Raw genomic sequence first — 12,584 nt, 5'->3', positions numbered from 1 at the left:
TTTCTTTTCTTTACTTTCTGCTTCCCTCGTGTTGAGCAAGTCTATCTCTCTCTCTCTCTCTCTCTCTCTCACACACACACACACACACACACACACACACACACACACACACACACACACACACACATATATATATATATATTGCATTTTTTTATTCTTTATCAACCATACCATGTTACAGCTTTTTTTTTTAAATCCAAAATCTACTTAAATATAATTTCATACTTTTCACACACACACACACACACACACACACACACATACACACACATATATATATATATATGAAAAGTATGAAATTATATTTAAGTAGATTTTGGATTTAAAAAAAAAAAAGCTGTAACATGGTATGGTTGATAAAGAATAAAAAAATGCAATATATATATATATATATATATATCTGTGTGTGTGTGTGTGTGTGTGTGTGTGTGTGTGTGTGTGTGTGTGTGAGAGAGAGAGAGAGAGAGAGAGAGAGAGAGAGATAGACTTGCTCAACACGAGGGAAGCAGAAAGTAAAGAAAAGAAAGAAAGAAAGAAAATGGGGAGATGCAAGGGAGGTGGTCATCCATGTAACTACGCTGATCCGACGATGAAACTTCTTTCAATTGTGACAAAATTTCAAACAGTGACAGTCACACACACACACACACACATATATATGTTGCATTTTTTTATTCTTTATCAACCATACCATGTTACAGTTTTTTTTTTTAAATCCAAAATCTACTTAAATATAATTTCATACTTTTCTTCATAATTTTTTTCTATATATTTATAAATTATTTCTTATTATAACAAATTTAAAATGTCACACGTATTTTTTTTTTAAATAAATCAAACTATTATTCTTTATTTCATATTCTACAATTATAAATTATACTCAACCTATGACTTCCCGTCTTACAAAAAATGTCATTATATTCTTAATTAAATTTACTACAAGTCTTCTTTTTAAAAATAATAATTTGATTGTAATTAATTGAAATATTTATATTTTTAAATTCATTTAGGACATGATTTAATTAACTATTAAAGAATAATTCAATTTCATAAAATGTTTGAAATATAAAATATTTTTTTTCAGCATCCAAGAAGTTGAAATTCATAATAACCTTTAACCTATTAAGTTTGCCAATATTTATTTACCAACAAAAATTTAAGTAATATTCTGAAACTTAATTCTATAAATTAATTGGTGATTCAATTTATAAAAAATAAAATAAAAATCATATTCTCAACCCTTTTTATAACTTTTATTTAATTTACTTCATTTGTCAAATTCCTTAATTGCATCAAACTTTCAAAAGTTAAGTTCACTAAATTCATATTTAATTAATTTACTTTTTTGTATATTTTTCTAAATTCACATGTCATAATTTAATCTTAATTTAATTTCAATTCAATTTTGTTTGATGTTTTGTAATTCTATAAGGTTTAATTCCAATTATAAAAATTAAATTGATTCGTTATAAAATTAAATTCAATTTCTTTTTAATTATCCATTATAACAATTTGATATAATATAAATTTTTACCAAGTTTTTCGCACTACAATTCTCTGATAATTATCCAATAATAATTAAATTAATGCTCATAATATACTTAATATTCAATTTTTCTAAATATCATCTCAATTATTTGATGGTTAAATTTTTATCCAAATCTAAATTTAATTTATGGAATTCCTACTCTTTACATCTAACGTGACTAGATTTTCAAATTATTGACTTTTGACCAACTTTTTCCAAAATATCTCCCAATTAAATATTAACACATGGATCTTCACTATTCTTTTTTACCATTTGACTAACAATTTTATGAAAAAATTTATGCTCTGTGAATCTAACATGTCATTAAAAACCCGAGTGTTATAGGCATTACCTAATCAATGCACATGCTAAATCATGCACTCCCCATCAAGCTTGACAAAGATAATTACATTATTTGGAGAACATAAATGGAGAATGTGATCTTTACAAATGGTTTTGAAGACCACATTGAAGGGGTGAAAAGTTGTCCTTCAAAGACAACAAGCAACGGTGAAATGAACCCAGATTTCATTCTATAGAGAAGATTTGATCAAATGGTCCTAAGTTGGATCTTCTCCTCACTGACTTCGGAGATTATGGGCCAAATAATCAGCTACTAGACTTCTCATGCAGCATGGTCTACATTGGAAAAGATTTTCTTGACTTCGTCCAAGGCTCAAGTGATGCAACTTCTTCTAAAGTTTCAGACCACAAGGAAAGGGTCTCTCTCAATGATGGATTACATTCTTAAATTGAAAACATTAGCTGATAATCTAGCTACCATTGGAGAAGATGTCAATGACAAAGATCATATTCTTCAACTGCTAGGAGACCTTGGAGCAGATTACAAATCCATTGTGGCCTCTATTACTGCAAGAGAAAATGAAGTCTTCCTCAATTCAATACATAGTTTTCTATTAACCTATGAGTAGTGATTGAGTTTTCAAAACTCAACAGTAGAAGACAATGTCATCTCTGTTAATTTCACTACTATAGCATACCATAACAACAACAACAAAAAGACAATAGAAGCTTCAATTCAGGATGCAATTCTCATGGAAATAGAAATTCAATATCCCAGAATCGTCACCAGTGTCAACTTTGTGGAAAATTTTGACACACTATGGTACGCTGTTACCACCGATTTGACATAAATTTTCAAAGGGTGAATATCAACTCTAAGTCCACTTTGATTAATAAATTCAATACAAATAACAATACCAGAAATCAAGCACATGCCATGATAGCATCTCCTTCCACCATAGATAATGAAAAATGGTTTTTTTGACACTAGTGCCACATATCACCTCTCTTAGACAACTACTTCTCTGGAAAACATTCGATCATACAAAGGCAATGAAAAAGTGACTATCGGGAATGGTAAGCATATTCCTATACTCCATACTGGTACCAAAATCTTCCCATCTCCTCTTAAGGTCTTTCAATTAAAAAGAGTTCTCCATACACCTCAACTTACCACCAACCTTGTTAGTGTTTCCCAATTTTAAGTTGATTATAACACGTTTGTTGAGTTTCATTCTTGGTTATTTCTTGTCAAAGAATAGGTTACCAAGAAAGTTCTCCTTAAAGGTCATCTTGAACATGGCTTATATAAATTTCCTACAAGTCTTGACTCCCCTATAAGCTGCTTATCTTCAAGACTCAACCAATCTTCATCTCTAAACACCACAGTTGAGCTTTGGCATTTTCGACTTGGCCATCCTACTGATAATGTCCTACAACAAGTTCTTACCACTTGTAATATTCCTTACAAATGTAATAAACACAACATTTATTGTGCTTTTCAATATGCCAAAAACCATAAATTACCATTTACATTGTCAATGTCTAGAGCATCCCATCCTCTAGCTCTTGTCCATGCTGATATCTGGGGTCCTATACCTACCCCATCCACTAATAGTGCAAGGTTTTTTCTTCCATTCATAGATGATTTCTCCAAATTTTCTTAGCTTTATCCATTGCATTCTAAAGATTAAGCATTAACAACCTTCATAAAATTTCAAACTTTAGTAAAAAATCAGTTCAACGCCCAAATTAAGTGCCTTCAATCAGATAATGGTGGTGAATTTAAAGCATTCTCTTCTTACCTTGCTACTCATGGCATTGAAAACTGATGCTCTTGCCCCTACATGTTGGAAAATTTTTTATATGGGCTAACATTAATTGAATAATTTGTATTTGGAAAAACGGGTTAATGGATAGTCTATTATATATAATGAGCTCAATTAACTAGTGATCACATTTTGGGTTGGGTTTTGCATCTTTTGAGTAGAAGCTCGGTTGAGTGGCAAGTGTAAGCTATGGGTGTCATTGAAGCCCATTATGGGAGGGCCTAATGAGAACCCAATTTGAGTTATGCTAAGTCCCCTCTCTAATCTAGATAAAAAAAGGGTTTTTCTTTTTTCCCATTGAGTCACCGTAGCTGTTATCAAGATCATAGAGAGAAAGACTTGGTTGCAACAATAAATCACTATTTTTTATGATGGCTCAAACAAGTATGTTCTTTACAGTGATTTCCTATTGTTAGTATCCTTTAATCATGTATGATTAATCTATGTGATTATGTAAATATTTTACATGTGGTATCAGAGCGAGATTTAAATGATTTAGGATCTACAATTGGAAATTGAAAATAAAATTTTTAGTTTCTTATTTTATTTTATTTTCGGAGCCAAATCTGTGATCCATGAATGTGTATGTTTTTTTTTTAGTTTCTTTTGATTGTGAAACTTTAGGCCTTTTGTTTCCCTTGTCACAAGCTTCAAATTGATATATCATATGTGCAATTTCGTTGTTTAAATTGGGAGTAATTAAGTTTTTAAATTTTCAGAATTCTCTTGTTTAAAGATTCAAGAAAAAATTTTATTTGTTCAAATTATTGTGTTTTACTCAAATTAAACTCTTAGATTTTCTTGTTTACATATATTATAGTTGATATGTAGCATCAACTTGGGTTTTTGGCTCAATTTGGTGAAAATTAAAAATTCGAAAATATGGGTATGAACCCTAGAAAATTCGTTTTATATTTTTTTTTTTTTAAATTGAGCAAGATTGAGAAGGTTTTTTTTTTTAATTAATTGTTGTAGAGAGATTTCTTATAATGTTAAGGTAAAAATACATGTAAAATGAGGCTGAAATAGGTGTTAAAATAGAGTTTTTCGATCTTGGCTATGGAGGTATGAAAAATCGAATTTTGTTAATCAATTATGGAGATCTTTAAGTTGTTTTTTTTTTTTTTTTTTTTTTTTATGAATAAATGTCCTAGAATTGTTAGAAACAACCTAAATTTTAAAACCCCTCAAGATCTAGATAAAAAAAAACTTTTTTTTTTCAATTGTTTGTAATTCGAGTTGCAACCGGGTGATTTGACCCATATTGCAAAATTTTTTGACCCAGTGCTGGAGGTTGAAGATGACCTCTAGCACATGCCACAAATGCCACATGTGCCACACGTTCCCCACTCATGGGTCAAGTGTGTGAGGCTCGTGTAACCTCATCCAATGTCTGTTTTGAGCCCCGTTTTTTATGTGCTCGTTTTTTTGTAATCTATTTTTCTGGATATATTATTTTATTTTTTGGGGGTAAAAAATATTTATTAAATAATCATTACTTATTTATGTGTTTTAATTAGCTTAAAATTATTTTTTGCTATAATTTTTTGTTGAGAATTTACCAAAAATTATGCTAATATATATGGAATAGGAGTGTAGTACTCAGTCTCTCTCTAGATTGAAACTTTTTCAAGCATACTCTTCTACTTGGTCTAAATCACATAAACTAGTTAAATAATTAGTTTAAACTGTAATAAAAAAAAAATTGTTGTTCAAATTCTTGCAACTATAATTGATCATATGCATATATATCGCTAATATGCACTATTGTTGTTGGGCAATATTTTTTTTTAATTTACCCAATTTTGGAATGTTGCATGTGAATTGTTGAGGTTATTTCACCAAAGTGATTTAACCATCAAAATTTGCAAGTTTATGAGTTCCTATTTTGTTGATGGGGGAAATTTTAGATTAATTTGTACAATCGCCTACCCAAAGGGGGTTATTGTGCAAATTAATTTAACAACATGAGGATATTGAATGAGATAAATAATTTGATAAATTTATTTGCCCAAAGGAAATAAATTTTAATGAATTATTTGTTGATCTTCATGCTTAGAAAATAGTTGTTTATTGTGGACCCTGCCTAAAGGGGAGTTTATGATAGTACAATTGATTCTTATATTGAATTGCTTATGCTTATTTAAGCATTTTACCTATTGCCCATAATTGATCTAGTTGCAAAATTTTGTCAATCAGTTTCCTTTGCTATGAAGAACAATAATGCTACAATTGAAATTCTAAGTGGGTCGAACTATAAGAGATGGAGATCAGACATAGAGTTTGTTTTAGGAATGATGGACTTGGACATGGCTCTACGTGAAGATGAACCTCCTAAGCTTACTAATAAAAGCACTGAAGCTATGAGAGCTCATTATGCGAAATGGGAAAGATCGAATCGTTTAAGTCTCATTTCAATCAAGAGGTCCATTGCTGAGTATCTCCTTGGAAGAATACTTGAGAGCAACAATGCTAAGGAATTTCTCGTTACTGTGGCAAATAGATACCAAACATCTGACAATGCCGAAGCTGGGCATTTTATGGATGAATTGATGAATATGAGGTATGATGATATGAAAGGGGTTTGTGAGTATATCCTAAAAATGGTGCATCTTCATACTAGATTGAAAGCACTAGACATTCCCATTCCCGATAAATTTATTGTTCATCAAGCCCTCAATACTCTGTCATCTTCTTGCAGCCAAATCAAGATTGCATACAACACCCTGAATCAGTCTTAGAGTGTTAATGACCTGATCACTAAGTGTGTGGCCGAGGAAGAAAAGCTGAAAAGAGAAAATAATGAATCTGCTCATCTCGTTGCTCTTGGAAAACTGAATAATAAAAAGAGAGTTGAAAATGCTAGAAAGTCTAACTTCCATAGTCATAAGAAAAACAAGAATTTCAAGAAGAGTGGGAGTGAAATGCAGAAGAATGGAAATGGAAATGCCAATAACACAGACCTTAAGTGCTATCACTACAATAAAAAAGGTCACAAGAGGGTTGATTGCTTTAAGTTTAAGAATTGGCTAGAGAAGAAAAAGAAGGAACAAGGTATGTTATCTGCCTATGTCTGTTTTAAATCTAATTTAATTAATGTTCCTTTAGATTCATGGTGGCTTGATAGTGGTGCTACTGTTCATGTTGCAACTTCTTTACAGGGGATAAGAAATTTGAGGAAGCCAAGTGAAAAAGAGTCAAATCTTAAAGTTGGCAATGACATCGAGATTGATGTTGAGCATATTGGGATTACTGTTTTGGAATTAGATTATGGTTTTCAGCTTGTTTTAGACAATGTTTTTTGTGTCTTCGTTTAGAAGGAATTTAATTTCCCTTTTAGTACTTGATAAAACTGGATATAGTTTCGCTTTTGCAAATAAAAGAATTGATGTGATTTATGACTCTAAAGTGATTGGCAATTGTGTTTTATTTGACGGGCTTTATAGATTGTCATTGTTATCTACTTGTTCTTACAATGTTGAAAACAATGTTGCTAAAAGACCTTTGACTAAGGAAAGATATTCATTGTTATGGCATAAGCGTTTGGGGCACATTTCTAAAGAACAAGTAGAACGCTTAATTAGTTCTGGGATTCTTCCCCGCTTTGATTCTGATGACTTAGAAATTTGTGTTGATTGTGTGAAAGGAAAATTAACAAAGAATAAGAAAAAGGGTGCAACTCATAGTCAAAATTTGTTGGAAATTGTTCATACAGACATTAGTGGACCTTATTCCACTACCTTGTGTGGCAACAAGTACTTCATTACATTCATTGATGATTTCTCCCGTTATGGCTATGTATTTTTTATCAAAGAAAAGGATAGATAGAAAACCTAATTTGAATCATTTTAAAGTATGGGGATGTCCAACTGAGGTGAAAATCTATGATCATTCTCTAAAGAAGACGGATTCGAGAACTACTAGGTGCTACTTTATTGGATATCCTAGTCACTCAAAAGTATACAAGTTTTATTGTTCGACTTGTGGCACTAGAGTTGTTGAGTCTCAAGTGGCAAAGTTTTTAGAGTTGGATGTTGTTGATAGTATACCCTCTCAACAAGATGAAAGAGTGGAACCCATGGATGTTATTTCTTTACCTTTGCCAGTCTCAAACATTAACCTTGATGTTGGAGCTTTTGATTCTGGGATTCAGCAAGGAGTTGCTACTGTCAATTTCCCCATTGTCGAAATAAACCTATTGTGGATGAGATTCCTCCTGTGGAAATAAGGAGATCACAAAGAACTAGAAGACCTGTCTTATCTAACGATTATTATGTTTACCTTGGAGAGGGAGAGTGTGACATTAGAGAAGAAGTGGACCTTACTACTTATTGTGAAGCTCTCAGTAGTGATAAGGCAAATGAATGGCTGATTGCCATGAGAGATGAGATGCAGTCTATGTCAGACAATGATGTTTGGGAACTTGTTGATCTTCCCAAAGGATATAAACCCATTGGATGCAAATGGGTATTTAAGACCAAAAGAGACAACAAAGGAAATGTTGAAAGATACAAGGCTCGATTGGTTGCTAAAGGGTATACACAACGAAAGGACATTGATTTCACAGAGACTTTCTCACCGGTCTCTACCAAAGATTCCTTTAGGCTAGTTATGGCGTTGGTAGCTCATTTTGAATTAGAGCTTCATCAGACGGATGTTAAGACAACTTTTCTCAATGATGATTTGAGTGAGGAGGTCTACATGTCACAACCTGAAGGATTTAAGGAAAATGGAAAAGAGAACATGGTATGCAGATTGAAAAGGTCAATTTATGGTATCAAGCAAGCTTCTCGCCAATGGTACTTGAAATTTGACAAAATTGTGATGTCTTTTGGTTTTATAGAGAACAAGTTTGATCAGTGCGTTTACATGAAAGTTAATGGGAGCAAATACATTTTCATGGTTCTCTATATCAATGACATTCTACTTGCTAGTAGCGATGTGAATCTCTTGAATGATACCAAGCGTATTTTGTCTACTAATTTTAACATGAAGGATCTTGGAGAAGCATTTTTTGTGTTGGGTATTAAGATTTATCGTGATAGATCTCGAAACCTCCTTAGGCTATCTTAGAGAGCCTATATCAATCGTGTGCTTAAAAGATTCAATATGCAAACGTGCAAAGCTGGTGATGTACCTGTTGTGAAGGGAGATAAACTCAGTAATGAACAGTGTCCAAAGAATGATTTGGAAAAGGATGCCATAAAGAGTATTCCTTATGCTAGTGACATTAGTAGTCTGATGTATGCACAAGTATGTACGAGACCTGACATCGCCTTCATTGTTAATGTTCTTGGTAGATATTTGTCGAACCCTGGACATGATCATTGGGTTGCTGCAAAGAAAGTCATGAGATATCTACAAAGAACAAAGGATTTTATGCTTGTGTATAGGAGGGTGGATAATCTCGAGGTAGTTGGATACTCAGATTCTGATTTTGGTGGTTGTTCTGATGATCGCAAATCTACTTCAAGATACATTCTTATGTTAGCTGGTGGAGCCATTTCATGGAAAAGTGTCAAACAGAGCCTAATTGCATCCTCGACCATATATGCTAAGTTCGTAGCTTGTTATGGTGCATCATCTCAAGCTGTTTGGCTAAGAAATTTGATTTTAGAGTTGCAAGTTGTTGATTCCATCTTTCGATCCATTGTGATTTATTGTGACAATAATGCAGTTGTGTCATACTCTAAGAACAATAAGATTAGTACGGGTTCTAAGCATATGGAAATCAAGTACCTTACAGTCAAGGACTTAGTGAAGAAAGGAGATATTGTGATTAAGGACAAAAGAACTGAGTCTATGCTAGCTGATCCTCTAACCAAAGGTTTAAAGCCCATAATGTTCAAGGAACATGTTGTGAATATGGGTGTCATTAAGTCTTTTGATTCTTTGGTTTAGTGGGAGCTTTTGTGATTTCCCTTATTTCAATTATTGTTTTGTGTAAACATTGATCATTATTGTTCTACAACTTGCAAAATTAAAATCTTTTTATTATGGTCATCATAATTAAGTATTATATTATAGCATGTCGTAATTGAATTACATACAACATGGTATCTTGAGATATTGAACCTTAAGAATTACAGTTGTATACTATTGGATGTCACAAATACCACTATTTTGAGATCTTGTGGTGCATTGTTGGTGACATATGACTTGTTAAAGTCAAGCAATTTCATATTGTTTAGAAATTGCAGCAATTTCATTTTGTTGAGAAATTGCAATTACAATTTCATTTTGCTAGTAAATTGTAATGAGGACTGATAAGAAACAATGCATATAGATGATGATCACATGTTGGCATTGATTTCTTACTACACTACTGGGTTTACGACCCATGTCAATATGGTTATAAATATTCGTGACTATAAGGGGCATTACGTTTGTTGAGATTAACATATAGACCATCATAGTACAATATTAAGACCATGTTGGACTGGATAAGTTTAACAAGATGCTACTTATAGACTATCACTTCTTTTTTTTTTTTTTTTAAAAAAAAGTGTGGCCACACAAAATAAACTTTTCTTTACTTAACCCGAGAGTCTTATTTTCAAAATGAATTTATTGAATCCTCAAAAACAATTAATGTAGCCCAAGTGGGAGAATGTTGGAAAATTTTTTATATGGGCTAACATTAATTGAATAATTTGTATTTGAAAAAACGGGTTAATAGATAGTCTATTATATATAATGAGCCCAATTAACTAGTGATCACATTTTGGATTGGGTTTTGCATCTTTTGAGTAGAAGCTTAGTTGAGTGGCAAGTGTAGGCTATGGGTCTCATTGAAGCCCATTATGGGAGGGCCCAATGAGAACCCAATTTGAGTTATGCTAAGTCCCCTATCTAATCTAGATAAAAAAAAGGGTTTTTCTTTTTTCCCATTGAGTCACCATAGCTGTTATCAAGATCATAGAGAAGAAGACTTGGTTGCAACAATAAATCACGGTTTTTTATGATGGCTCAAACAGGTATGTTCTTTACAGTGATTTCTTATTGTTAGTATCCTTTAATCATGTATGATTAATCTATGTGATTATGTAAATATTTTACACTACACACTTGAACATAATGGGAGAGTTGAGCAAAAAATCAGACATGTCGTGGAAATCAGTCTTGCTCTACTAGCTAAAGCCTTCTTACCTATCACATTCTTGTTATATGCTTTTCAGATTGTCATTTTCCTCATCAACTGATTATCAACCAAGGTGCTCCAATATCAATCTCCTTTTCAAGTTCTTTTTGGAATCTAAATTATCATTACCTTAAAACCTTTGGCTATTTATGCTACCCATATATCAAACCATACAATAAAAACAAACTATGCTATCGTTCTACCCAATGTATTTTCCTTGGCTACAGCAGCAACCCTAAAGGGTATTTGTGTTTTGATCCCAGTATTAGCAGGATCTACATAACCAAACACGTTGTATTCTATGAATCAATTTTCTCTTACTAACAAGTTTCAAATTCTCCTCTTACTAACTCTTCCATTTCCATCCCAACTCTTCTTCCCATTAACATACCTCTCGTTTCTTCTCTACACTCCACTTCTACTTGGCAACATAGCTCATCCTCTCTATATTCACTACCAATACCAACTTTTTCTCCTAATACCGCCTTATTATACCTCATTCAAATCCCCTTTACCGATAGCCCATCTACTAATATTGTCTCTCCAAACCCTCTCATTATCAATAATCATCCTATGATCACACATGCAAAGAATGGCGTTATAAAAAAAACAAAGAAAGCCCTCCTCTCTCACATCCCTGCTGAACCCTCCACATTTGCACAAGTTGCCAAAGACATTTAGTGGACTCAAGCTATGCAAAAAGAGTTTGATGCTCTACTCATCAACAATACATGGTAATTGGTTTCTGCTCCTCCTAATGCTAATATTATTGATTGAAAATGGGTTTATAAACTTAAACACAAACTCGATGGAACCATTGATCGCTACAAGGCTCGCCTTGTTGCCAAAGAATTTACTCACACTCATGGTCTCGATTACTTTGAGACTTTCAACCCTCTTGTGAAGGAATCTACCATCAAAATAATGTTTGTTATTGCTCTCTCATTCCATTGGGGGATTCACCAATTTGATGTACAAAATGCCTTTCTCAACGGTGATCTCCATGAACAAGTGTACATGAGACAACCATCTAGCTTTATCAACTCCAAGTTCCTTGCTCACGTTTGCAAACTCAACGAGCCATTTGCAGACTTAAACAAGGCCCCTGGGCATGGTACACCAAGTTCAACAATGCCCTTCTTAATTGGGAATCCCAAAGCTCTCGTGCAAATAACTCTATGTTTTTTCTACATACTACCAAGGATTTACTAATTATATTGATGACATACTTGTAACAGGCAGTGATTCCAGTCAAATTTCCTCCTTTGTATTTCATCTTCATGTCACATTTGCCCTTAGTGATCTTGATAATCTTTACTACTTTCTTAGCATTGAAGTAATTCAAACAAAAAACTCAGTTCATTTGAATCAACATAAATATGTATATGATCTTCTCTAACGCACTAGCATGCTTGATTCAAAAATACACCTGGCATGCTAAGACAAAATCTATCCAAACATGATGATGAGCTATTCTCGGATGCCACTTTCTATAGGAGCACAATTGGTGCTCTTCAATATCTAACCCTAACAAGACCAGACATCTCATTTGATGTCAACAAGGCTTGCTAGTTTATAGGCAATCTCTCCCCCACACATTGGCTTGCAGGAAAACGAATCCTTAGATACCTTAAAGGCATTGCTTCATATGGCATTTACATGCAAAAGTCTCACTCTTTGGATATTCACACTTACACTAATGTCAACTGGGCTTCATGTCCATATGGTAGAAGAAGCACTAGTGGCTACTACATCTTCATTGGAAACAAACCTAGTATCATGG

At 33.0% G+C, this 12,584-nt stretch overlaps 1 protein-coding gene across 1 annotated transcript; it reads left to right on the top strand.

Annotated features, from left to right (window-relative positions):
* The first annotated feature begins 8,769 nt into the window (after positions 1 to 8,769).
* LOC132253135 (secreted RxLR effector protein 161-like) lies at positions 8,770 to 9,561 on the top strand. Its single transcript, XM_059734539.1, has one exon. The coding sequence runs from the start codon at positions 8,770 to 8,772 to the stop codon at positions 9,559 to 9,561; it is 792 nt and encodes a 263-aa protein (XP_059590522.1).
* Positions 9,562 to 12,584: the final 3,023 nt, after the last annotated feature.

This window comes from Vitis vinifera, chromosome 18 (assembly GCF_030704535.1).
Source record: "Vitis vinifera cultivar Pinot Noir 40024 chromosome 18, ASM3070453v1".
NCBI lineage: Eukaryota > Viridiplantae > Streptophyta > Magnoliopsida > Vitales > Vitaceae > Vitis > Vitis vinifera.
The sequence above is the reverse complement of the archived record's forward strand: the minus strand, read 5'-3'. Positions and strand labels throughout refer to the sequence as shown.

Excerpts from the sequence above, each read along its gene's own strand:
- LOC132253135 (XM_059734539.1), top strand. The coding sequence starts at position 8,770 with ATGCAAACGTGCAAAGCTGGTGATGTACCTGTTGTGAAGGGAGATAAA.